The sequence below is a fragment of the Struthio camelus genome, unplaced genomic scaffold (assembly GCF_040807025.1).
Source record: "Struthio camelus isolate bStrCam1 unplaced genomic scaffold, bStrCam1.hap1 HAP1_SCAFFOLD_188, whole genome shotgun sequence".
In the NCBI taxonomy this organism is placed as follows: domain Eukaryota; kingdom Metazoa; phylum Chordata; class Aves; order Struthioniformes; family Struthionidae; genus Struthio; species Struthio camelus.
The window spans coordinates 1-27,116 of record NW_027182737.1 but is presented as its reverse complement, the minus strand read 5'-3'; the positions used below and the strand labels follow the sequence as shown (position 1 = coordinate 27,116).

The 27,116-nt window shown below is 70.3% G+C and overlaps 1 protein-coding gene across 4 annotated transcripts; it reads left to right on the top strand.

Annotated features, from left to right (window-relative positions):
- The first annotated feature begins 93 nt into the window (after nt 1-93).
- LOC138065509 (syntaxin-binding protein 2-like) lies at nt 94-24,004 on the top strand. Of its 4 annotated transcripts, XM_068929565.1 has the most exons (19): nt 94-163; nt 2,113-2,162; nt 3,043-3,124; nt 4,255-4,331; nt 5,876-5,954; nt 7,706-7,809; nt 10,339-10,487; nt 11,592-11,676; nt 12,793-12,911; nt 14,957-15,064; nt 16,732-16,789; nt 17,482-17,547; nt 17,793-17,873; nt 18,969-19,107; nt 19,845-19,954; nt 21,014-21,103; nt 21,751-21,836; nt 22,707-22,864; nt 23,857-24,003. In XM_068929565.1, the coding sequence occupies exons 1-19, from the start codon at nt 127-129 to the stop codon at nt 23,934-23,936; spliced, it is 1,758 nt and encodes a 585-aa protein (XP_068785666.1). In that variant the 5' UTR covers nt 94-126; the 3' UTR covers nt 23,937-24,003. The 4 variants fall into 4 exon arrangements, with proteins under 4 accessions (XP_068785666.1, XP_068785667.1, XP_068785668.1 ...); XM_068929566.1 differs by lacking the exon at nt 21,751-21,836 and having other exon boundaries at nt 23,857-24,004; XM_068929567.1 differs by lacking the exon at nt 22,707-22,864 and having other exon boundaries at nt 23,857-23,980.
- Nucleotides 24,005-27,116: the final 3,112 nt, after the last annotated feature.

The window sequence follows — 27,116 nt, the reverse complement described above, 5'->3', positions numbered from 1 at the left end:
TCGCCCAGGGCAACCGGAGGGGGCGGGTCCCGGGCGGCGCGGGGCGAGGGCGGGGGCGGGGCCGGGCAGGTGCGCGAGGCCCCGCCCACCCGGGCCCGGCGGCCCCGCCCACCCGGAAGTGCGGCGATGGCGCCCCGCGGGCTCAAGGCGCTGGTGGGCGAGAGTGAGTGGGGGGGGGGGACACGGGGGGACATGGGGGGACACGGGGGGGAGAGGGGGGACGTGGGGACACGGGGGACATGGGGGTGACGGGGGGAGATGGGGGGACACGGGGGACACGGGGGACACGGGGGGACATGGTGGGGACGGGGGACATGGGGGTGACGGGGGACACGGGGGGAAACGGAGGGACGTGGGGACACGGGGGACACGGGGGGACATGGGGGGACATGGGGGTGACAGGGGACACGGGGGGACACGGGGGGACACGGGGGGACATGGGGGACACGGGGGGACATGGGGGACATGGGGGTGACGGGGGGACACGGGGGAAACGGGGGGACATGGGGGTGACGGGGGGACACGGGGGTGACGGGGGGACACGGGGGACACGGGGTGACGGGGGGACACGGGGGACATGGGGGGACATGAGGGTGACAGAGGGGGTGACGGGGACATGGGGGGACACGGGACATGGAAGTGACATGGGGGGACACGGAGGTGACAGAGGGACACGGGGGGACATGGGGGTGACGGGACACGGGGGTGACAGAGGGACACAGGGGACGGGGGGACACGGGGGGACACGGGGGACACGGGGGGACACGGGGGTGACGGGGGGACATGGGGGGACATGGGGGTGACGGGGGTGACGTGGGACACGGGGGACATGGGGGGACACGGGGGGACATGGAAGTGACATGGGGGACACAGAGGTGACAGAGGGACACGGGGGGACATGGGGGTGACAGAGGGACACGGGGGACGGGGGGACACGGAAGTGACACGGGGGGACATGGGGGACACGGGGGGACACGGGGGACATGGGGGGACACGGAAGTGACGTGGGGTCACGGGGACATGGGGGGTCATGAGGGGTCACGGGGGGACACAAGGGGACACAGAAGTGACACGGGGTCACGGGGGGTCACGGGGTCGCAGGGACCTGGCAGAGTGAGGGGACACCCGGACGCCTGGGTCCCTCGGGGGGGCACCCGGACGCCTGGGTCCCTTCAGGGGGCACCCGGACGCCTGGGTCCCTTCAGGGGCACCCGGACGCCTGGGTCCCTTGGGGGGGCACCCGGACGCCTGGGTCCCTTCAGGGGCACCCGGACGCCTGGGTCCCTTGGGGGGGCACCCGGACGCCTGGGTCCCTTCAGGGGCACCCGGACGCCTGGGTCCCTCGGGGAACACCCGGACGCCTGGGTCCCTTCAGGGGCACCCGGACGCCTGGGTCCCTCGGGGAACACCCGGACGCCTGGGTCCCTTCAGGGGCACCCGGACGCCTGGGTCCCTTGGGGGACACCCGGACGCCTGGGTCCCTTCAGGGGGCACCCGGACGCCTGGTCCCTCGGGGAACACCCGGACGCCTGGGTCCCTCGGAGGACACCCGGACGCCTGGGTCCCTTCAGGGGCACCCGGACGCCTGGGTCCCTCGGGGAACACCCGGACGCCTGGGTCCCTTGGGGGACACCCGGACACCTGGGTCCCTTCAGGGGGCACCCGGACGCCTGGTCCCTCGGGGAACACCCGGACGCCTGGGTCCCTCGGAGGACACCCGGACGCCTGGGTCCCTTCAGGGGCACCCGGACGCCTGGGTCCCTCGGGGAACACCCGGACGCCTGGGTCCCTTCAGGGGCACCCGGACGCCTGGGTCCCTCGGGGAACACCCGGACGCCTGGGTCCCTTCAGGGGCACCCGGACACCTGGGTCCCTTCAGGGGACACCCGGACGCCTGGGCCCACAGGAGTGGCGGGTTGGGAGGGGGCCGGACGCCTGGGCCCGCCAGCTGGTGCGGGGGAGGGCCCCCGGACGCCTGGGCCCCCCCCCCCGCCAGCTGCGCCCAGCAGGTGGTAGGTGCCTGATCCGGCTTAGCGGGGGGGGGGGGGGGGTTGGGGGGGGGACACCCGGACGCCTGGGCCCCCTCCGCGAGCCCCGGTCCCTCCCCCGCAGAGATCCTCAACGAGGTCATCAGGAGCGTCAAGAAGGAGGGCGAATGGAAGGTAAGCGGGGGGGCGCGGGGGGGGCCCAGGCGTCCGGGGAGGGGGCCCAGGCGTCCGGCGTTCCCCACCCCCACCCCGCCCCCAGCTGGTGCCCGGACGCCTGGGTCCCTTCGCCACGGTGCCCTCGACGCACGCCCGGACACCTGGGCCCCCCTTGGTCCCGGACACCTGGGCCCTCCTGTGTTCCCGGACGCCTGGGCCCCCTGGTCCCGGACACCTGGGCCCCACCATGGTCCCGGACACCTGGGCCCTCCTGTGGTCCCGGACACCTGGGCCCCACCATGGTCCCGGACACCTGGGTCCTCCTGTGTTCCCGGACGCCTGGGCCCCCTGGTCCCGGACACCTGGGCCCCACCATGGTCCCGGACACCTGGGCCCCCCTGTGGTCCCGGACACCTGGGCCCCACCATGGTCCTGGACACCTGGGTCCTCCTGTGTTCCCGGACGCCTGGGCCCCCTGGTCCCGGACACCTGGGCCCCACCATGGTCCTGGACACCTGGGTCCCCTCCTAGCCCCGGACACCTGGGCCCCAACATGGTCCCGGACACCTGGGCCCTCCTGTGTTCCCGGACACCTGGGCCCCCCTGTGGTCCCGGACACCTGGGTCCCTCTTGGTCCTGGACACCTGGGCCCCCTGGTCCCGGACGCCTGGGCCCCCCCCCGGCCCCGGACACCTGGGCCCCGCCATGGCCCCGGACGCCTGGGTCCCTCTTGGTCCCGGACACCTGGGCCCCCTGGTCCCGGACGCCTGGGCCCCCCCCCCGGCCCCGGACACCTGGGCCCCCTGGTCCCGGACGCCTGGGCTCCCCCCGGCCCCGGACGCCTGGGCCCCGCCGTGGCCCCGGACGCCTGGGCCCCGGTGCGAGGCGGCTCGCGCAGGTGCTCGTCCTGGACCAGCCCAGCACCCGGATCGTCTCGGCCTGCTGCAAGATGTCCGACATCCTGGCCGAGGGCGTCACCAGTGAGCGCCCCCCCCACCCTGCCCCACGGCGCCCCCCCACCCCACGACACCCCCCAGCACCCCACGACACCCCCCGGCACCCATGGCACCCACCCTGCCCCACGGCACCCCACAGCACCCCCAGCACCCCCCCAGCACCCATGGCACCCACCCTGCCCCACGGTGCCCCCCCACCCCACAGCACCCCACGGCGCCCCACAGCACCCCCCGCTTCCCCCAGCACCCCCCAGCACCCCATGGTACCACCCAGCACCCCCAGCACCCCATGGTGCCCCCCCGCTCCCCCCAGCACCCCCAGCGCCCCCCAGCACCCCACGGTGCCCCACAGCACCCCCTGCTTCCCCCAGCACCCCCCAGAACCCCATGGTGCCCCCCAGCACCCCCAGCACCCCATGGTGCCCCCCAGCACCCCACAGTGCCCCCCAGCACCCCCCAGCACCCCCAGCACCACCCAGCACCCCACGGTGCCCCCAGCACCCCCCAGCAACCCCGGCACCCCCCAGCACCCCATGGTGCCCCCCAGCACCCCCAGCACCCCACGGTGCCCCCAGCACCCCTAGCACCCCACGGTGCCCCCGGCGCCCCCCAGCACCCCATGGTGCCCCCCCAGCACCCCCAGCACCCCACGGTGCCCCCAGCACCCCCAGCACCCCATGGTGCCCCCCCAGCACCCCCAGCACCCCCGGTGCCCCCCAGCACCCCATGGTGCTCCTCAGCACCCCCAGCACCCCCAGCACCCCACGGTGCCCCCAGCACCCCCAGCACCCCATGGTGCCCCCCCAGCACCCCCAGCACCCCACGGTGCCCCCCGCTCCCCCCAGCACCCCCCGCTCCCCCCAGCACCCCATGGTGCCCCTCAGCACCCCCCAGCACCCCCAGCACCCCACGGTGCCCCCCGCTCCCCCCAGCACCCCCCGCTCCCCCCAGCACCCCCAGCACCCCATGGTGCCCCCCCAGCACCCCCAGCACCCCATGGTGCCCCCCCAGCACCCCCAGCACCCCCCGCTCCCCCCAGCACCCCACGGCGCCCCCAGCACCCCCCGCTCCCCCCAGCACCCCACGGTGCCCCCCGCTCCCCCCAGCACCCCCCGCTCCCCCCAGCACCCTGACCCCCCCGTGCCCCCCCGCAGTCGTGGAGGAGGTGGGCAAGCGGCGGCAGCCCCTGCCCAGCCTGGAGGCCCTCTACCTGCTCCAGCCCTGCCCCCAGGTGCGCCCCGGGGGCGGGGCCTGCCGCCGAGGGGGCGGGGCCTGCCGCCGAGGGGGCGGGGCCTGCCGCCGCGGGGGGGCGGGGCCGGAGGCGGGCAGCGGGGGCCAGCGGGGAGGCCAGGGAGGGGCCGGTGCGGGGAGGGGGGGGGTTGAGGGGGCTGGGGGGGGTCGGGGTGGGGGATCAGGGGGTCAGGGTGGGGGTCTAGGGGGTCGGTGGGGTCAGGGTGGGGGTCAGGGTGGGGGGTTGGGGGTGGGGTCAGGGTGCGGGTCAGGGGGTCGGGGTGGGGGTCGGGGTCATGGGGGTCAGGGTGGGGGTCAGGGTCGGTGGGGTTGGGGTGGGGGTCAGGGTGGGGGTTGGGGGTGGGATCAGGGTGGGGGTCGGGGTCAGGGGGTCAGGGTGGGGGTCAGGGTGGGGTCAGGGGGGTGAATGGGGGTCAGGGGGTTGGGGGTGGCATCGCAATGGGGGTCAGGGTGGGGGTCAGGGTCGGTGGGGTTGGGGTGGGGGCTCAGGGTGGGGGATCAGGGGGTCAATGGGGTCGGGGTGGGGGTCAGGGTGGGAGTCAAGGGGATCAGGGTGGGGATTTGGGTCAGTGAAGTCGGGGTGGGGGTCAGGGTGGGGGTCAGGGTCGGTGGGGTTGGGGTGGGGGCTCAGGGTGGGGGATCAGGGGGTCAGTGGGGTCAGGGTGGGGGGTCAGGGTGGGGGATCAGAGGGGTGAATGGGGGTCGGGGGGTTGGTGGCATCGCAGGGGGGTCAGGGTGGGGTTTGGGGTCGGTGAAGTCGGGGTGGGGGTCAGGGTGGGGGTTTGGGGGTGGGATCAGGTTGGGGGTCAGGGGGTCAGGGTGGGTGTCAAGGGGGTCAGGGTGGGGGTCAGGGTCGGTGGGGTTGGGGTGGGGGTCAGGGTGGGGGTTGGGGGTGGGATCAGGGTGGGGGTCGGGGTTAGGGGGTCAGGGTGGGGGTCAGGGTGGGGTAAGGGGGTGAATGGGGGTCAGGGGGTTGGGGGTGGCATCGCAATGGGGGTCAGGGTGGGGGTCAGGGTCGGTGGGGTCGGGGTGGGGGCTCAGGGTGGGGGATCAGGGGGTCAGTCGGGTCAGGGTGGGGGTCAAGGGGGTTGGGGGGTTGGGGTGGGGGGTCAGGGTGGGGACGGGGGTGAATGGGAGTCGGGGGGTTGGGGGTGGTATCGCAGTGGGGTCAGGGGGGTCAGGGTGGGGTTTGGGGTCGGTGAAGTCGGGGTGGGGGTCAGGGTGGGGGTTTGGGGGTGGGATCAGGGTGGGGGTCGGGGTTAGGGGGTCAGGGTGGGGGTCAGGGGGGTCAGGGTGGGGTTTGGGGTCGGTGAAGTCGGGGTGGGGGTCAGGGTGGGGGTTTGGGGGTGGGATCAGGGTGGGGATCAGGGGGTCAGGGGGGTCAGGGTGGGGGGTCAGGGTGGGGGATCGGGGGGTGAATGGGGGGTCAGGGGGTTGAGGTGGCATCACAGTGGGGGTCAGGGTGGGGGTCAGGGTGGGGGTCAGGGTCGGGGGCCGGGGGTCACGTGGGGGTGCTGTGCGCAGTCGGTGCGGGGGCTCATCGGGGACTTCGGGGGCGCCCCGGCCCCCCGGTACCGCGCGGCCCACGTCTTCTTCACCCACCGTGAGTGCGGGGGGGGACGCGGGAGGGCGGGGGGGGACGGGGGGGACATGGGGGATACGGGGGAACATGGGGGACGTGGGGGAAGTGGGACATGGGGGGACATGGAGGGACACGGGGACGTGGGGGGACATGGGGGGACGTGGGGGGACATAGGGGACATGGAGGGACATAGATGGACAGGGGACATGGAGGGACATGGGGGACATGGGGACATGGGTGGACGAGGGACACGGGGGGACATGGGGACATGGGTGGATGAGGGACATGGGGGGACATAGATGGACGGGACATGGAGGGACATGGGGGACATGGACATGGGACATGGGGGGACGTGGAGGGACATGGGGACATGGGTGGATGAGGGACATGGGACATGGAGGGACATGGGACATGGGGGACATGGACATGGGACATGGGGGGACGGGGGACGTGGAGGGACATTGGGGGATGTGGAGGGACACGGTGGGACATGGGGACATGGGTGGAAGAGGGACATGGGGGGACATAGATGGACGGGACATGGAGGGACATGGGACATGGGGGACATGGACATGGGACATGGGGGGACATGGTGGGACATGGGGACATGGGTGGATGAGGGACATGGGACATGGAGGGACATGGGACATGGGGGACATGGACATGGGACATGGGGGGACGGGGGACGTGGAGGGACATTGGGGGACGTGGAGGGACATGGGGGGACATGGGGACATGGGTGGAAGAGGGACATGGGGGGACATAGATGGACGGGACGTGGAGGGACGTGGAGGGACATGGGACATGGGGGACATGGACAAGGGACATGGGGGGACATGGACATGGGACATGGGGGGACATGGGGGGACGGGGGACGTGGAGGGACATTGGGGGACGTGGAGGGACATGGGGGGACATGGGGACATGGGGGGGTATAGATGGACAGGAGACATGGACGTGGAGGAACATGGGGGGACATGGGGGACATGGACGTGGGGGGACGTGAAGGGACGTGGAGGGACATGGGGGGACACGAGGGGCAGGGACATGGAGGGACATGCCAGGGGTCCCTGCCGTGGGGGCCATAGGGTGCCTATCGGTGTCCTGTGGGTCTCCTAGGTGCCGGGGGGTCCTGTGGGTGCCCTGGGTCCCAGGGGTGCCGTGGGGCGGGTGCTGTGGGTGCCAGGGTGCCATGGGGTGGGTGCTATGGGTCCCAGGGGTGCCGTGGGTCCCCGCTGTGGGTCCCCGGGTGCCGTGGGTGCTGCAGGGTGCCCTGAGGAGCTCTTCGAGGAACTGGGGCACTTGTGGGGCTGGGGGTGCGGTGGGGCCGTGGGGTGGGTGCTGTGGGTGCCAGGGTGCCATGGGGTGGGTGCTATGGGTGCCAGGGGTGCCGGGGGTCCCCGCCATGGGTCCCCGGGTGCCGTGGGTGCTGCAGGGTGCCCTGAGGAGCTCTTGGAGGAGCTGGGGCACTTGTGGGGCTGGGGGTGCGGTGGGGCCGTGGGGCGGGTGCTGTGGGTGCCAGGGTGCCATGGGGTGGGTGCTGTGGGTGCCAGGAGTGCCGGGGGTCCCCGCCGTGGGTCCCCGGGTGCCATGGGTGCTGCAGGGTGCCCTGAGGAGCTCTTGGAGGAGCTGGTGGGGCTGGTGGGGCTGGGGGTGCGGTGGGGCCGTGGGGCGGGTGCTGTGGGTGCCAGGGTGCCATGGGGTGGGTGCTATGGGTGCCAGGGGTGCCGGGGGTCCCCGCCATGGGTCCCCGGGTGCCATGGGTGCTGCAGGGTGCCCTGAGGAGCTCTTCGAGGAGCTGGGGCGCTCGCGGGCCGCCCGGGCCATCCGCACCCTCAAGGAGATCGACGTGGCCTTCGTGCCCTACGAGAGCCAGGTGGGGACACCGGGGGACACCGGGGTGGTGGCCCGGGAGGTGGGGGGGACAGGGCTCCGGGGCCACCCTGGAGAGCACGTCCTCACTGCTACGCCCAGGGGACGTGTCCTAGGGCCACCTCGAGGGGACATGTCCCAGGGCCACCGCGAGGTGACATGTCCCAGGGCCCCCTCAAGAGGATGTGTCCCAGGGCCACCCGGGGGTGCCATGTCCCAGGGCTATCTCGAGGGGGATGTGTCCCAGGGCCACCCTGGGGAGACATGTCCAAGGGCCACCCTAGGGTGACATGTCCCAGGGCCACCTCGAGGGGACGTGTCGCACGGCCACCCGGGGGTGACGTGTCCCAGGGGCACCTCAAGGACATGTGTCCCTAGGCCACCCCAGGGTGACATATCCTGGCACCACCTCAAGGGGACGTGGCCCAGGGCCACCCCAGGGGCACATGTCCCAGTGCCACCTGCAGGGGGCATGTGTCCCAGAGCCACCTCGTGGGGACGTGTCCCCATGGCCACTATGCAGGCTGTGTCCTAGTGCCACCTCCGGGTGACATGTCGCAGGGCCACCTCAAGGGGTCGTGTCCCAGAGCCACCCCAGGGTGACGTATCCCAGGGCCACCTCGAGGGGACATGTCCCAGAGCCACCCAGGGGGTGACATGTCCAAGGGCCACCTCAAGGGGACATGTCGCAGGGCCACCCCTAGGGGACATTTCCCCATGGCCACCATGCAGGCTGTGTCCTAGTGCCACCTCCAGGTGACGTGTCCCAGAGCCACCCCGAGGGGACGTGTCCCCATGGCCACCATGCAGGCTGTGTCCTAGTGCCACCTCCGGGTGACATGTCGCAGGGCCACCTCGAGGGGTCGTGTCCCAGAGCCACCGCAGGGTGAGGTATCCCAGGGCCACCTCGAGGGGACGTGTCCCAGAGCCACCGCAGGGTGACGTATCCCAGGGCCACCTCGAGGGGACGTGTCCCAGAGCCACCGCAGGGTGAGGTATCCCAGGGCCACCTCGAGGGGACATGTCCCAGAGCCACCGCAGGGTGATGTGTCCCAGGGCCACCTCGAGGGGACGTGTCCCCATGGCCACCATGCAGGCTGTGTCCCAGAGCCACCACAGGGTGACTTGTCCCAGGGCCACCTCATGGGGACGTGTCCCAGAGCCACCGCAGGGTGAGGTATCCCAGGGCCACCTCGAGGGGACATGTCCCAGAGCCACCGCAGGGTGACGTGTCCCAGGGCCACCTCGAGGGGACGTGTCCCAGAGCCACCGCAGGGTGATGTGTCCCAGGGCCACCTCGAGGGGATGTGTCCCAGAGCCACCGCAGGGTGAGGTATCCCAGGGCCACCTCGAGGGGACATGTCCCAGAGCCACCACAGGGTGACATGTCCCAGGGCCACCCCGAGGGGACGTGTCCCCATGGCCACCATGCAGGCTGTGTCCCAGAGCCACCGCAGGGTGACTTGTCCCAGGGCCACCTCATGGGGACGTGTCCCAGAGCCACCGCAGGGTGAGGTATCCCAGGGCCACCTCGAGGGGACGTGTCCCCATGGCCACCATGCAGGCTGTGTCCCAGAGCCACCGCAGGGTGACGTGTCCCAGGGCCACCTCATGGGGACATGTCCCAGAGCCACCGCAGGGTGAAGTATCCCAGGGCCACCTCGAGGGGACGTGTCCCAGAGCCACCGCAGGGTGAAGTATCCCAGGGCCACCTCGAGGGGACGTGTCCCAGAGCCACCGCAGGGTGATGTGTCCCAGGGCCACCCCGAGGGGACGTGTCCCCATGGCCACCATGCAGGCTGTGTCCCAGAGCCACCGCTGGGTGACATGTCGCAGGGCCACCTCGAGGGGACGTGTCCCCATGGCCACCATGCAGGCTGTGTCCCAGAGCCACCGCAGGGTGACGTGTCCCAGGGCCACCTCATGGGGACGTGTCCCAGAGCCACCGCAGGGTGAGGTATCCCAGGGCCACCTCGAGGGGACATGTCCCAGAGCCACCGCAGGGTGATGTGTCCCAGGGCCACCTCGAGGGGACGTGTCCCCATGGCCACCATGCAGGCTGTGTCCCAGAGCCACCGCAGGGTGACTTGTCCCAGGGCCACCTCATGGGGACGTGTCCCAGAGCCACCGCAGGGTGAGGTATCCCAGGGCCACCTCGAGGGGACGTGTCCCCATGGCCACCATGCAGGCTGTGTCCCAGAGCCACCACAGGGTGACATGTCCCAGGGCCACCCCGAGGGGACGTGTCCCCATGGCCACCATGCAGGCTGTGTCCCAGAGCCACCGCAGGGTGACGTGTCCCAGGGCCACCTCATGGGGACGTGTCCCAGAGCCACCCCAGGGTGAGGTATCCCAGGGCCACCTCGAGGGGACGTGTCCCAGGGCCACCCCAGGAGGACGTGTCCCCGTAGCCGCCCGGGAGGCTGTGTCCCAGGGCCAGCTGGGGGTGACGCGTCCCCCGGTGCCAGCCGGGGGCCACGCCGGCGTTGCAGCCCGCGGTGACGCCTCGCGGTGGCACCCGCTGTCCCCGCAGGTGTTCACGCTGGACGCGCCGCGCAGCTTCCACGGGTGCTACAGCCCCTTCGGGGCGGGCGAGCGGGTGACAGTGTTGGGGACGTTGGCCACCCGCCTGGCCACCCTCTGCGCCACCCTGGGCGTCTACCCCGCCGTGCGCTACCGCAGGTGAGCCACCGCCTCGGGGACACCCCCAGGGCCACCCGGGGGTGCCATGTCCCAGGGCTACCTCGAGGGGATGTGTCCCAGGGCCACCCTGGGGAGACATGTCCAAGGGCCACCCTAGGGTGACATGTCCCAGGGCCACCTCGAGGGGACGTGTCGCACGGGGACACGGGGACATGGGGGAAGGAGGGACGTGGGGGGGGACACAGGGGACACGGGGACGCGGGCCACCTTCTCTGCCGCCCTCGACCTCTGCCCTACCGTGTCCTCGTCGGTGTCCCCTGCCCTGTCCCCATGTCCCTGTGTCCCCTGTGCCCTCTGCCGCCACTGGGTCCCCCCGTGTCCCCTGTGCCCTGCCCTGTCCCCCCATGCCTGTGTCCCCCTGCCCTGTCCCCCTGTCCCCTGCCCTGTCCCCTGCCCTGTCCCCGTGCCTGTGTCTCCATTGGTGTCACTTGCCCTGTCCCCCTGTCCCCTGTGCTGTCCCCTGCCCTGTCCCCGTGTCCCTGTGTCCCCTGTGCCCTCTGCCACCACTGGGTCCCCCCGTGTCACCTGTGCCCTGCCCTGTCTCCCCGTGCCTGTGTCCCCTGCCCTGTCCCCCTGTCCCCTGCCCTGTCCCCATGCCTGTGTCTCCATTGGTGTCACTTGCCCTGTCCCCGTCCTGTCCCCTGCCCTGTCCCTGTCCCCTACGCTATCTCCCGTCCCCTGCCATGTTCCCATGTCCCCGTCTGTGTCCCCTACCCTGTCCCCGTGTCCCCTGCCCCGTCCCCTGCCACGTCACCGTGTCCCTGTCCGTGTCCCCTACCCTCTCCCCCCCGTCCCCTGCCACGTCACCGTGTCCCTGTCCGTGTCCTCTGCCGTGTCCCCATGTCCCCGTCTGCATCCCCTGCCCTGTCCCCGTGTCCCCTGGCGTGTCCCCATGTCCTCATCCCTGTCCCCTGCTGCCTCCCCGTGTCCCCGTCCCTGTCCCCTGCCACGTCACCGTGTCCCCGTCCGTGTTCCTTGCCCCATCCGTGTCCCCCGTGCCGTGTCCCCCCGCCCTGTGCCCCGTGGCCCTCGGGGCGGGCGCCCGCGTCCCCACGGCCCAGCCGCGTCCCCGCCGGTCCCCAGGGGCCCCGAGGACAACGCGGTGCTGGCCCAGGCGCTGCTGGCCCGTCTCGACGCCCTGCGGGCCGACACCCCGGCCATGGCCGAGGTGAGTCACCGTCCCCGCTGCCACCGTCCCCCCCCCGCCGCCGCCGCCACCTTCCCCACCCACACCGGCTGGGGACGCGGTGGCCCTGGGGACAGGGGCGCGCTGGCTCCTGCCACCCACGGGGACGGGGTGGCAGCCGGCGCCACCCGGCCGTGGGCCTGGCACAGCACCCCTGGGTGTCCCCCCTGGGTGTCCCCGCACCTCGGGGTGCCACGCGGACTGGTGTCCTTGCACCCCTGGGTGTCCCCTGGGTGTCCCCGCTCCCCTGGCTGTCCCCGCACCCCTAAGTGCCCACGGGTGGGTGTTCCCGCACCCCTAGGTGTCCCCAGGAGGTCCCCGCACCCCTGGGTGCCCATGGGTGGCTGTTCCCACTCCCCTGGGTGTCCCCCCCAGGTGTCCCCGCACCCCTGGGTGCCCACAGGTGGATGTCCCCGCACACCTAGGTGCCCATGGGTGGGTGTCGCTGCTCCCATGGGTGTCCCATGGGTGTCCCCCCACCCGTGGGTGCCCACGGGTGGGTGACCCCGCAGCCCTGGGTGTCCCCCCTGGGTGTCCCCACTCCCCTGGGTGCCCATGGGTGGGTGTCCCTGCACCCTGGGTGTCCCCAAGATGTCCCCGCACCCCTGGGTGCCCACGGGTGGGTGTCCCTGCTCCCATGGGTGTCCACCACGTGTCCCCACACCCCTGGGTGCCCACAGGTGGGTGTTCCCGCACCCCTGGGTGCCCACGGGTGGGTGTCCCTGCTCCCCTGGGTGTCCCCCCCAGGTGTCCCTGCAACCCTGGGTGCCCACGGGTGGGTGTCCCTGCTCCCCTGGGTGTCCCCCCTGGGTGTCCCTGCACCCCTGGGTGTCCCCTCTGGGTGTCCCCGCACCCCTGAGAGCCCACGGCTGAATGTCCCTGCACCCCTGGGTGTCCCCCCTGGGTGCCCACGGGTGGGTGTCCCTGCACCCCTGGGTGTCCCCAGGATGTCCCCGCACCCCTGGGTGCCCACTGGTGGGTGTCCCTGCTCCCATGGGTGTCCACCACGTGTCCCCACACCCCTGGGTGCCCACGGGTGGGTGTCCGTCCCCCCACCTCACCCCACCCGGCCACCCACGGGTGGCGGCGCGGGCGCAGGGCCGGACGCAGCTGCTCATCGTGGACCGGAGCTTCGACCTGGTGACGCCGCTGCTGCACGAGCTGACGCTGCAGGCGATGGCCCACGACCTGCTCGACATCCGCCACGACACCTACCGGTGCGGCCGTGGCCCGCCGGCACCCACGGGTGGGGGCACCCACGGGGGGGGGCGCCCGGGGCCGCCCAGCCCTCTCGTCCCTGCCCGACGCGCGGCCGATGCGGGGCCGAGCCGCGGTGGACCCTCGGCCGATGCGGAGCGGCTGCCGGGTTGATCCGGAGCCGATCCGGAGCGACTCCGAGGTTGATCCGGAGCCGATCCGGAGTGACTCCGAGGTTGATCTGGAGCCGATCCGGAGCGACTCCGAGGTTGATCTGGAGCCGATCCGGAGTGACTCCGAGGTTGATCCGGAGCCGATCCGGAGCGACTCCGAGGTTGATCTGGAGCAGATCCGGAGTGACTCCGAGATTGATCTGGAGCAGATCCGGAGCGACTCTGAGGTTGATCCGGAGCCGATCCGGAGCGACTCCGAGATTGATCTGGAGCAGATCCGGAGTGACTCCGAGGTTGATCTGGAGCAGATCCGGAGTGACTCCGAGGTTGATCCGGAGCCGATCCGGAGCGACTCCGAGGTTGATCCGGAGCCGATCCGGAGCGACTCCGAGGTTGATCTGGAGCCGATGCGGAGCGACTCCGAGGTTGATCCGGAGCCGATCTAGAGTGACTCCGAGGTTGATCCGGAGCCGATCCGGAGCGACTCCGAGGTTGATCCGGAGCCGATCCGGAGCGACTCCGAGGTTGATCCGGAGCCGATCTAGAGTGACTCCGAGGTTGATCCGGAGCCGGTCTAGAGTGACTCCGAGGTTGATCTGGAGCCGATCCAGAGCAACTCTGAGGTTGATCCGGAGCCGATCTGGAGCCGCTCCGAGGCTGATGCGAAGGCGATCCGGGGTCGCTCCGGGGCTGATCGGTGCCCACTCAGTGGCCGATCCGGAGCCGATCCGGAGTCGCTCCGGGGCTGATCCGTGCCCACTTGGTGGCCGATCCAGAGCTGATCCGGGGTCACTCCAGGGCTGATCCGTGCCCACTGGGGGGCTGATCTAGAGCCGATCCGATGTCGCTCCCGGGGTGATCCAGAGCCGCTCTGAGGCTGATCCGGGGCCGATCTGGACCTGATCCAGAGTCGCTCCAGGGCTGATCCGTGCCCACTTGGTGGCCGATCCGGAGCCAATCCAGGGCTGATCGGTGCCCACTCAGTGGCCGATCCGGAGCCGATTCGGAGTGACTCCAGGGCTGATCCATGCCCACTCGGTGGCCAATCTGGAGCCAATCTGGAGTCACTCCAGAGCTGATCGGTGCCCACTTGGTGGCTGATCCGGAGGTGATCTGGGGTCGCTCCAGGGCTGATCCGGAGTCGCTCCGGGGCTGATCGGTGCCCACTTGGTGGCTGATCCGGAGGTGATCTGGGGTCGCTCCAGGGCTGATCCAGAGCCGCTCTGAGGCTGATCCAGGGCTGATCTGGAGCCAATCTGGGGTCGCTCCAGGGCTGATCCGGAGTCGCTCCGGGGCTGATCGGTGCCCACTTGGTGGCCGATCCGGGGCTGATCTGGAGTCGCTCCGGGGCTGATCGGTGCCCACTCGGTGGCCGATCTGGGGCTGATCCAGAGCAAATCCGGAGTCGCTCCGGGGCTGATCGGTGCCCACTTGGTGGCCGATCTGGGGCTGATCCAGAGCAAATCCGGAGTCGCTCTGGAGCTGATCGGTGCCCACTCGGTGGCCGATCCGGGGCTGACCCAGAGCAAATCCGGAGTCGCTCCGGGGCTGATCGGTGCCCACTTGGTGGCCGATCTGGGGCTGATCCAGAGCAAATCCGGAGTCGCTCCGGGGCTGATCTGTGCCCACTTGGTGGCCGATCCGGGGCTGATCCAGAGCAAATCCGGAGTCACTCCGGGGCTGATCGGTGCCCACTTGGTGGCCGATCTGGGGCTGATCCAGAGCAAATCCGGAGTCGCTCCGGGGCTGATCGGTGCCCACTTGGTGGCCGATCTGGGGCTGATCCGGAGCAAATCCGGAGTCGCTCCGGAGCTGATCTGTGCCCACTTGGTGGCTGATCCGGGGCTGATCTGGAGCCGCTCCGAGGCTGATCCGGGGCTGATCCGGCGCAGGTACGAGACGTCGGGGCTGGGCGAGGTGCGGGAGAAGGCGGCGCTGCTGGACGAGGACGACGAGCTCTGGGTGCAGCTGCGGCACATGCACATCGCCGACGTCTCCCGGTGAGCCCCAGGGCGCCCCAAACACGCCCCGGCGCCCCAAACGCACCCCAAAACCCTGAACCGCATCCCAAATGCACCCCAAACCCCCAAACAGCACCCCAAACCCCCGAACTGCACCCAAAACACACCCAAAACCCCTGAACTGCACCCAAAATCTCTGAATTGCACCCAAAACACACCCCAAACCCCCGAACCGCACCCAAAACATACCCCAAACTCCCAAATTGCACCCAAAACCTCCAAAGTGCACCCAAAACACACCCCAAACCCAAAACAGCACCCCAAACCCCCAAATAGCGCCCCAAACCCCCAAACTGCACCCAAAGCCCCCAAATAGCACCTAAAAGCCCCCAAACCACACCCCAAACCCCCAAACTGCACCCAGAAACCCCAAACAGCACCAAAACCCCCAAATAGCACCCCAAACCCCCAAACTGCACCCAAACCCCTCCAAACCATTCCCAAACCCTCCAAACTGCACCCAGGAACCCCAGACTGCACCCCAAACACCCAAACTGCACCCAACCCCCCCGAACCACCCCCAAACTGCACCCAAACACGCCCCAGACCACCAAACAGCACCCAAACCCCCGAAACTACACCCGTAACCCCCCAAATCGCACCCCAAAGCCCCCCCAAACAGCACCCATAATCCCACTAATAGCACCCCAAACCCCCCACACTGCACCCAGAATCCCCTAAAATGCACCCAACTACCCCAAAGCACACCCAGAAACCCCCAAATCTGCCCAGAACCCCCCCAAAGTGCACTCAGAGATCCCCAAACTGCACCCAGAAACCCCCGAACCGCAGCCAAACCCACCAAAATGCACCCAGAAACCCCCAAACTGCACACAACCCCCCCCGAATGGCACCCACCACCCCTGAACAGCACTCAGAACCCCCAAAACGGCACCTACTGCCCCAAACTGCACCCAGAACCCCCTGAAAGAGCACCCAACCCACCCTAAAGTAGCACCCAACCCCCCAAACAGCATCCAGAACCCCCAAAACTGCACCCAGCACCCCTCAAACAGCACCCAGAACCCCAAAAGCTCACCCTGAACCCCCAAAATGACTCCCCTAAATCCCCCAGGACCCCCCAAAACCTGCCCCAGGGACTCCCAAAATCCCCCAGGAATCCCCACGACCCCCCAAACCTGCCCCAGGACCCCCTAAACCTGCCCCAGGGACCCACAAAATCCCCCAGGAAGCCCCAAGGTCCCTCCAAACCTGCCCCAGGGACCCTCCAAATCACCCAGGAAGTCCCAGGATCCCCCTAACCTGCCCCAAGGACCCCCCAAATACCTCAGGACCCCCCAAACCTGCCCCAGGACCCCCCAGAATCCCCCAGGACCCCCAAACCTGCCCCAGGGACCCCTCAAAATCCCCCAGGAAGCCCCAGGACCCCCCAAAATCTCCTAGGAAGCCCTAGGACCCCCCATACGTGCCCCAAGGACCCCCCAAAATCCCCCCCAGGACCCCCTATACCTGTCCGAGGACCCCCCCAAATCCCCCAGGAAGCCCCAGGACCCCCCAAAATCCCCCAGCCCGTCCCCAGGACCCCCACTTCATCCCCCGTTTGGGGGGATCTCCTCCCCAGGGGAGATCCCTGGGGTGCCCTGACGGCCCCCCCGGCCCCCCCGTGTCCCCGCGGGTCCCCCCAGGAAGGTGACGGAGCTGCTGAAAACCTTCTGCGAGAGCAAACGGCTCAACACCGAGAAGGTGCCAGGAAACGGGGGCAAACGGGGGCGTTTCGGGCAAATTTGGGGGGGTCCCGGGGAACAGCAATAGTCCTGGGGGGGGGGCTCTCCCTGCCTGTCGCCTCCCGTGTCCCTGTGTCCCCAACCTCTCCCGTGTCCCCCCATGTGTCCATGTCCTCCCTCCGGGTCCCCAGTGTGCCCCCCATGTCCCTCCATGCCCCCCCAGGTCCCCCCAAGTCCCCCCTTGCCTCCTTATCCCCCATGTCCCCCCGTGTCCCTACGTCCCCCGTCTTCCCTGTGCCACTCATGTCCCCCCATGTCCCTCCATGCCCCCCCAGGTCCCCCCAAGTCCCCCCTTGCCTCCTTATCCCCCATGTCCCCCCGTGTCCCTACGTCCCCCGTCTTCCCTGTGCCACTCATGTCCCCAAAGTCCCGCATGTCCCCTATGTCCCCCCGTCCCCACATCCCCTCACATCCACAACATCCCCCTATATCCCCAATGTCCCCCATGTCCCCCGTGTCCCCAGTATCTCCCATGTCCCTCCCGCTCCCCACGTTCCCCACGTCCCCAATGTCCCCCTGCATCCTTCCTGTGTTCCCCACGTCCCCGAAGTCCCACGTCCCCTGCATGCCCGTGTCCCCCATGTCCCCCCGTGTCCCACCACGTCGCCGGCGTCCTCCGTATCGCCGTGTCCCTTGTCCCCGTGTCCCCAGGCCAACATCAAGGAGCTCTCCTACATCCTCAAGAAGATGCCGCAGTACCAGAAGGAGCTGAGCAGGGTACCGCAGGGCTGGGGGGGGGACACGGGGGGGACAGGGGGGACACAGGAAGGGGGCCACGGGGTCTCGTGGGGCCAAGGGACAAAGCAAGGGGCACCCGGTGGCGGGGGGACGCGCGAGGGACACGGAGGATGCAAGGGGGACACGGTGGCGCATGGCATGTTGGGGGACGGGGTGGGGGGACACGGGGACAAGTTTGGGGGCCCAGGGGACGTTTGGGGACAACCGCCGTGCCGGCCCCGCAGTACGCGACGCACCTGAGCCTGGCGGACGCCTGCATGCGCCGCTTCCAGGGCACCGTGGAGCGGCTCTGCGCCGTCGAGCAGGTGACAGCGGGGACGCGGGGGACACCGGGGACGTGGGGGACACCGGGGACGCCGGCACTGGGCTGCCACTCCGTGCCCAGCGCCTGGCTGTGGGGGCGGCCGCGGGAGGGGGGTTGGGGACCGTCCCGGTGACACAGGCCGTTCCTGGTGACACGGGCCATCCCTGGTGACCTGGGCCATCCCCATCCCTGTCCCCATCCAGGGCTTGGCCGTGGGGCTGGTCATGGGAGGGGGGTTAGGGGACCGTCCCTGGTGACACAGGCCATCCCTAGTGACCTGGGCCATCCCTGTCCCTGTCCCCATGCAGGAGCTGGCCATGGGCACAACCATGTTAGAGGGTTTAGGGGACCGTCCCTGGTGACACAGGCCATCCCCAATGACACGGGCCATCAATGGTGACCTGGACCATCCATGTCCCTGTCCCCATGCAGGAGCTGGCCATGGGGACAACCATGTTAGAGGGTTTAGGGGACCGTCCCTGGTGACACAGGCCATCCCCAATGACACGGGCCATCAATGGTGACCTGGACCATCCATGTCCCTGTCCCCATGCAGGAGCTGGCCATGGGTGAGGGTTTAGGGGACCGTCCCTGGTGACACAGGCCATCCCTAGTGACCTGGGCCATTCCTGTCCCTGTCCCCACGCAGGACCTGGCCATGGGAACAACCATGTTAGAGGGTTTAGGGGACCGTCCCTGGTGACACAGGCCATCCCTAGTGACCTGGGCCATTCCTGTCCCCGTCCCCACGCAGGACCTGGCCATGGGAACAACCATGTTAGAGGGTTTAGGGGACTGTCCCTGGTGACACTGGCTGTCCCCAATGACCTGGGCTATCCCCATCCCCGTCCCCACGCAGGACCTGGCCATGGGCACAACCATGTTAGAGAGTTTAGGGGACCGTCCCTGGTGACACAGGCCATCCCCAGTGACATGGGCCATCCCTGGTGATGCTGTCCATCCCTGGTCCCCACGCGGGACCTGGCCATGGGGACAACCATGTTAGAGAGTTTAGGGGACCATCCCTGGTGACACGGGCCGTCTCCAGTGACGCTGTCCTTCCCCGGTGACCCTGGCCGTCCCCGTCCCCGCGCAGGACCTGGCCATGGGGACGGACGCGGAGGGCGAGAAGGTGAAGGACCCCATGAAGGTGATGGTGCCCGTCCTGCTGGACCCGGCCGTGGACCCCTACGACAAGCTGCGCGTCATCCTGCTCTACGTCCTGCTCAAGAACGGTGACGGGGACAGGGGACGCGGGCGGCGGGGGACGCGGGAGGGCGCCGGGGCAACGCACATGAGCACACGGGGGACATGGGGGGATAGGGGACACCACGGCAGGGGACACGAGTGATAGGGTGCCAGGGGACATGGGGTGGCAGGTGACACAGGTTGGGGGGGCCAGGGGACACGGGGAGACAGAGGACACAGGTGGGCAGGGGACCCCATGACGGGGGACAGGGGTGGCAGGGGACACGGGGTGGTAGGGTGCCAGGGGACACGGTGTGGGGCCAGGGGACACGGAGGGCCAGGGGACCCCGTGGTGGGGGACACGGGTTGGCAGGGGACACAAGGGACTAGGGGACCCCATGGCAGGGGACATGGGTGCCAGGGGACACGGGGTGATAGGGTGCCAGCAGACATGGCGGGGGGGACAGGGGACACAAGGGACTAGGGGACCCCATGGCGGGGGACATGGGTGCCAGGGGACACAAGGGACTAGGGGACCCCATAGCGGGGGACATGGGTGCCAGGGGACACAAGGGACTAGGGGACCTCGTGGCAGGGGACACGGGTGGCAGGGGACACGGGGTGATAGGGTGCCAGGGGACACGGAGGCCCAGGGGACCCCGTGGCAGGGGACACGGCGGTCCCTGGGGCTCGCGCCTGTCCCCGGGGGCGGTGGCCACGGGGGGGGGGGACAGGGGACACCCTCGGGTGGCAGCGGGGTGACGGCGGGCGGCGCGGGGCGCAGGGGTGACCGAGGAGAACCTGGCCAAGCTGGTGCAGCATGCCAACGTGCCGGCGGCCCAGCAGCGGGTGCTGCCCAACCTCCGCCTCCTGGGTGCCCCCCTGACCCCCGCGGTAAGGCACCCGCCGCCCCCCGGGCCCCCCCCGGGCACCCACAGCCACCCCCCGGGCCCCCCCCGGCACCCATAGCCTGGCCCCCCCCCCGGCACCCACCACCTCCCGGGCCCCCCTGCGGGCACCCCTGGGCACCCTGCACCCAAGGCCACCAGCCTGCCACCCCCTGGCCACCCCCTGGCCACCCACAGCCACCCCCTGGGGACCCACGGGCACCCCCCCTTCACCCATGGGCACCCCCCGGCACCCACAGCCACCCGCTGGGGACCCACAGCCACCACCCTGGCATCCCTGGGCACCCCCGGCACCCACAGCCACCCCCTGGGCACCCACGGGCACTCCCCCCTTCACCCATGGGCACCCCCCAGCACCCACGCGCACCCTCTGGGCACCCACAGCCACCACCCTGGCACCCCCGGACACCCCCTGGGCACTCACAGCCACCCCCTGGGCACCCATGGGCAACCTCTGCATCCACGAGCACCCCAGCACCCACACCCACCCCCTGGGCACTCCTGGGCACCCTGCACCCACAGTCACCCCCCCGGCACCCCCGGCACCCACAGTCACCCTCCGGGCACCCACGGCCACCACCCCTGCACCCCCTGGGCACGCCTGAGCCCACCCCGCACCCACAACCACCCTCCGGGCACCCTGCACCCCCTGGGACCCCCTGCACCCATAACCACCCGCCCCGGGCACCCCGCACCCCCCGGGCACCCCCGGGTCCCCCCTGCACCCACAGCCACCTCCTGGGCACCCATGGGCACCCTGGCACCCATGGGCACCCTGCACCTACAACCACCCTCCTGGGCACCCTGGGCACCCCCGGGTCCCCCCTGCACCCACAGCCACCTCCTGGGCACCCATGGGCACCCTGGCACCCACGGGCACCCTGCACCTGCAACCACCCTCCTGGGCACCCTGCACCCCCTGGGCACCCCTGGGTCCCCCCTGTCCACCCCCCGGTCACCCCGAGCAGCCCAGGGGTGCCGAGCGCGGGCGCCCCGTGCGGGTGCTGGGTGCAGGGTGCCAGCACCCATGGGGCGCCCGGCGCAGAGCGGGCGGCTGCGCCCCGAGGTGCGGCAGCGGCCCCAGGCCACCTACCAGCTGTCACGCTGGAGCCCGGCCATCAAGGACGTCCTGGAGGTGCGGGGCCGGGGCCGCGGGGGGCCGGGGACCCTCAGGGAGGGGACATGGGTGACGGGGACCCCAGGGAGGGACATGGGTGATGGGGACACCCAGATGGGGATGTGAATGATGGGGACCCCAGGGAGGAACGTGGGTGATGGGGACCCCCAGGATGGGCGTGTGGGTGATGAGGACCCCAGGGAGGGGACATGGGTGACGGGGGCCCCAGGGAGGGACATGGGTGATGGGGACCCCCAGGATGGGCGTGTGGGTGATGAGGACCCCGGGGAAGGGACATGGGTGACCGGGACACCCAGGATGGGGATGTGGGTGACAGGGACCCCCAGGAGGGGACATGGGTGACGGGGACACCCAGGATGGGGGTGTGGGTGACAGGGAGCTGGGGAAGGGATGCGGGTGACAGGGAAGCCCAGGGAGGAGACATGGGTGACGGAGACCCCAGGGAGGGGACATGGGTGACGGGGACCCGCAGGAGGGGACGTGTGGGTGATGGGGACCCCAGGGAAGGACATAGGTGATGGGGATCCCCCGGGGAGGGGACGGGACCCCCAGGGTGGGGACAGGGACCCCCCAGGGAGTGGACAGGAGCCCCGGGAGGGCGCAGGGTGGCGCGGCCCCACCCATGGGTGCTGGGGTGGTGGCAGGACGCCCTGGAGGACCGGCTGGATCCGGAGCAGTGGCCCTTCGTGTGCCCCCCCGCCACCCCCCCCAGCACCCAGGCTGCTGTCAGGTGGGGACCCGGGGGGACAGGGGGGACGTGGTGGGACATGGTGGGACATGAGAGGACATGAGGGACATGGGGGGACATGGAGGGACATGTTGGGATATGGGGGACATGGAGGGACATGAGGAACATGGAGGGACATGAGGAACATGGTGGGACATGGTAGGACATGGGATGACATGAGGGACATGGTGGGACATGGAGAGACATGGGGGACATGTTGGGACATGGGGGACATGGAGGGACATGGGAGGACATGAGGGACATAGTGGGACATGGGGAACATGGTGGGACATGGAGGGACATGTGGGGACATGGGGGGACATGAGGGACATGTTGGGACATGGGGGACATGGGACATGTTGAGACATGGAAGGACATGGTGGGACATGGAGGGACATGGGGGGACATGAGGGACATGAGGGACATGGGGGGACATGGTGGGACATGAGGAACATGGGAGGACATGGAGGGACATGGGAGGACATGAGGGACATGGAGGAACATGGTGGGATATGAGGGACATGGTGGGACATGGGGGGACACGGGGGGGACATGGTGGGACATGGAGAACATGGAGGGTGGGACGTGGAGAGACATGGTGGGACATAAGGGACATGGAGAACATGGTGGGACATGGGGGGACATGGGGGAACATGGAGGGACATGAGGGACATGGGGGACATGGTGGGACATGGTGGGACATGGAGGGACATGAGTGATGTGGAGGGACATGGGGGGACACGGGGGGACATGGAGGGACATGGTGGGACATGGTGGGACATGGAGGGACTTGGGATGACCCGGGGGGGTCCCTGGGTGCTGGGGGGGGAGGAGAAGAGGTCACGTGACTCACCCCCCCCTCACCCCCGCCAGCGCCCGCTTCGGGCAGTGGCACCGGGGCCGGGGGGGGGCGGCGGCGGGGGCGGCGGTGGCGGGTGCCCCCCGGGTGCTGCTCTTCCTGCTGGGGGGGGCGGCGCTGGCCGAGACCCGCTGCGCCTACGAGGTGGCACCCGGCGCCCCCGTCCTGCTCGGTGAGTCCCCCCCGGACGCCGGGGCCCCCCCACTGCGTCACCCGTGTGTCCCCCCCCCACCGCCGCGGCGTCACCCGGGTCCCGTCACCTGTGTCACCCGGGGGTCGCCCACGTCCCCCCATCTCTCATGTCCCCCGTGTCCCCTTGGTGTCTGTCACCCATATCCCATCACCAGTGTCGCCTTGGTGTCACCCACGTCCCCCCATCTCTCATGTCCCCCGGGTCCCCTTGGTGTCTGTCACCCATATCCCATCACCAGTGTCGCCTTGGTGTCACCCATATCTCCCCGTCACCTGTGTCACCACAGTGTCCCCCATGTTCCCCCAATCACCCATGTCCCCTTGGTGTCACCCAGGTGTCACCCATGTCCCCCATCACCTACCGTGTCACCCTAATGTCACTAATGTGCCCTCATCATCCATGTCACCCCTGTGCCTCCATCACCTGTGTCCCATGTCCCCCTGGTGTCCCCCCCGTGTCCCCCCATCACTCATGTCCCCATGTCCCCCTGGTGTCCCCCGTGTCCCCCATGGCCCATGGCCCCCCCGTGTCCCCCCATCACTCATGTCCCCCTGGTGTCCCCCATGTCCCCCCCGTGTCCCCCCGTGTCCCCCCATCACTCATGTCCCCCATGTCCCCCTGGTGTCCCCCGTGTCCCCCATGGCCCATGTCCCCCCCGTGTCCCCCCATCACTCATGTCCCCCTGGTGTCCCCCGTGTCCCCCCCGTGTCCCCCCATCACTCATGTCCCCATGTCCCCCTGGTGTCCCCCGTGTCCCCCATCACCCATATCCCCATGTCCCCCCATCATTCATGTCCCCCATGTCCCCCTGGTGTCCCCTGTGTCCCCCATTGCCCATGTCCCCCTGGTCCCCCCCGTGTCCCCCCATCACTCATGTCCCCCTGGTGTCCCCCGTGTCCCCCCCGTGTCCCCCCATCACTCATGTCCCCCCGGTGTCCCCCATGTCCCCCATGGCCCGTGTCCCCCCCCAGGCTCCAGCCACATCCTGACGCCGCGGAGCTTCCTGGAGGCCGTGGAGGGGCTGGACCAGCCGCTGCCCCCCGAGGCCTGAGCCCAGCACCCCTGGGTGCCCCCCAATAAACGCCTCCAGCACCGCTGCCGGGCCCAGGCGTCCGGGGGGAGGGGGTGGCGGGGCCCAGGCGTCCAGGGGAGGGTGACAGGGCCCAGGCGTCCGGGGAGGGTGACAGGGCCCAGGCATCCGGAGGAGGGTGGCGGGGCCCAGGCATCCGGGGGAGGGTGGCGGGGCCCAGGCGTCCAGGGGAGGGTGGTGGGGCCCAGGCATCCGGGGGAGGGTGATGGGGCCCAGGCGTCCAGGGGAGGGTGGTGGGGCCCAGGCATCCGGGGGGGGGGTGACAGGGCCCAGGCATCGGGCGGGGGGGGGGGAGGCGGGGTGACAGGGCCCAGGCATCCGGGGGGGTGATGGGGCCCAGGCGTCCGGGAGGGGGGTGACAGGGCCCAGGCATCCGGGGGGGTGATGGGGCCCAGGTGTCCGGGGGGGGGGGTGACAGGGCCCAGGCATCCGGGGGAGGGTGACAGGGCCCAGGCATCTGGGGGGGTGACAGGGCCCAGGCGTCCGGGGGAGGGTGACGGGGCCCAGGCGTCCGGGGAGGGTGACAGGGCCCAGGCATCTGGGGGGGTGACAGGGCCCAGGCGTCCGGGGGAGGGTGACAGGGCCCAGGCGTCCGGGGAGGGTGGTGGGGCCCAGGCATCCGGGGGAGGGTGACAGGGCCCAGGCGTCCGGGGGAGGGTGACAGGGCCCAGGCATCTGGGGGGGGGAGGGTGACAGGGCCCAGGCGTCCGGGGGAGGGTGACAGGGCCCAGGCGTCCGGGGAGGGTGACAGGGCCCAGGCATCCGGGGGAGGGTGATGGGTCCCAGGCGTCCGGGGGAGGGTGGCAGGGCCCAGGCATCTGGGGGTGGGGGGTGACAGGGCCCAGGCATTGGGGGGGGGGGATGTGACAGGGCCCAGGCGTCCGGGCGGGGTGCCAGGGCCCAGGCATCGGGCGGGGGGAGGGGGGGAGGCGGGGTGACAGGGCCCAGGCATCCGGGGGAGGGTGACGGGGCCCAGGCATCCGGGGGGTGATGGGGCCCAGGCGTCCGGGGGCGGGGGGTGACAGGGCCCAGGCGTCCGGGGGAGGGTGACAGGGCCCAGGCATCTGGGGGGGTGACAGGGCCCAGGCGTCCGGGGGAGGGTGACGGGGCCCAGGCATCCGGGGGGTGATGGGGCCCAGGCGTCCGGGGGGGGTGACAGGGCCCAGGCGTCCAGGGGAGGGTGACAGGGCCCAGGCGTCCGGGGAGGGGGGGGTGTCAGGGCCCAGGCGTCCGGGGAAGGGTGACACGTCTGGGGGTTGATGGGACCCAGGTGTCTGAGGGTGACACATCTGGGGGGGGAGGGTGATGGGGCCCCGGCGTCCGGGGGGGACGCCCCCCCCCCACCCCACCCGCGGTGACTGGCGGAGGGACCCAGGTGTCCGGCTCGCCCCCCCCCCAACCCTGACCCGCCCCCACCTCTGGCAGGGGCCCAGGCGTCCGGGCCAGCGGGGGGGGGGGGGAGGAGGAATTAGGGCGCAATTAACGGCCATTTGGATAATTGCATCCGGCTGCCAGCGGGGATTGGGGGCACCCGCGGGTGCTGGCCACCCCCCCGCCTCCGTCACCCCCCGTGACCCTCAGCACCCACCACCCCCCCAGGCCCTGCAGGCCCCCCCCAGCGCCCATGGGTGCCTGTAACCCCCCCAAGCACCCATGGATCCCTGTAGCCCCCCCAGCGCCCATGGGTGCCTGCAACCCCCTCCAGCACCCATGGATCCCTGTAGCCCCCCCCAGCGCCCATGGGTGCCTGTAACCCCCTCCAGCACCCATAGATCCCTGTAGCCCCCCCCAGCGCCCATGGGTGCCTGTAACCCCCCCAGCAGCTATTGGTCCTTGGAGCCCCCCCCAGCACCCATAGATCCCTGCAGCCCCCCCAGCACCCATGGGTACCTGTAACCCCCCCACCCCAGCACCCATGACCCCCTATAAGCCCTCAGCACCCACAGCCTCCTCTCCACAGCACCCATGGGTGTCCCTAACCCCCCTGGCACCCTTGAGTTCCCCCCCCAGCACCCATGAGATCCCTGTAGCTTCCAGAACCCACACACCCCCAGCACCCATGGGTCCCTAGACCCCCTCCCAGCACCCATAGACCTCCTCCCAGCACCCTTGCCCCCCCCAGTGCCCATGGGTCCTGACAACCCCCCCCAGCACCCATGGGTCCTTCATGGCAACTATGGACCCACCGTGACCCCCTCCCTAGCACCCATGGGCCCCTTCAGCTCCTATAGGTCCCCATAAGCCCCCAGCACCCGTGAGTGTCTCAGCACCCTTGGGTGCCCCCCCAGCACGTGCAAATGCACCCATGTACATGCCTGTCCCGAGGCACCCATGTGCACCCATGCTCACCCTGAGACACCCACATGCACCCACGCACACCCCGGGGCACCCGTGCACACGCCCGAGACACCCACCTGCACCCATGTATGCCCCAGAGCACCCATGCACACCCTGAGGCACCCATGCACCCCCATGTGCACCCAAGCACACCCTGAGACACCCACGCACGCCCCAGAGCACCCATCCACACCCACGTGCACCCATGCATGCCCTGGAGCACCCATGCACACCCATGCACACCCACGTGCACCCACGCACGCCTCGGGGCACCCATGCACACCTACGCACACGCCAGGGCACCCATGCACACCCATGTGCACACCCACATGCACCCATGCATGCCCCAGGGCACCCATGCACACCTACACACACCCCAATGCACCCATGCACACCCACGTGCACCCATGCAACCCCCGGTGCACCCATGCCCACCCTGGCTCACCCTACAGCACCCATGCACCCCCCCCAAACACCCGTGCTCTCCCCATGCAGCCATGCACCCCACCAGGGCACCCCAAAAACACCCATGCACCCCCCTGATGCACCCCATCAGGGCACCCTAAAACACCCATGCACCCCCTGAAGTGCCTCGGAGCACCCATGCACCCCCAGTGCACCCATGCACACCCCCCCGTGTGCACCCATGCTCACCCTGGCTCACCCTACAGCACCCATTCACCCCCCCTCCCAAAACACCCATGCTCTCCAATGCACCCCAAAGCACCCATGCACCCCCGATGCACCCCATCAAGGCACCCTAATGCACCCATGCACCCTCAATGCACCCCACCAGGGCACCCC

Excerpts from the sequence above, each read along its gene's own strand:
- LOC138065509 (XM_068929565.1), top strand. The coding sequence starts at position 127 with ATGGCGCCCCGCGGGCTCAAGGCGCTGGTGGGCGAGA. Across the intron at positions 4,332-5,875 it reads TGCTCCAGCCCTGCCCCCAG|TCGGTGCGGGGGCTCATCGG; the intron begins GTGCGCCCCGGG and ends TGCTGTGCGCAG. Across the intron at positions 16,790-17,481 it reads AACGGCTCAACACCGAGAAG|GCCAACATCAAGGAGCTCTC; the intron begins GTGCCAGGAAAC and ends CCGTGTCCCCAG.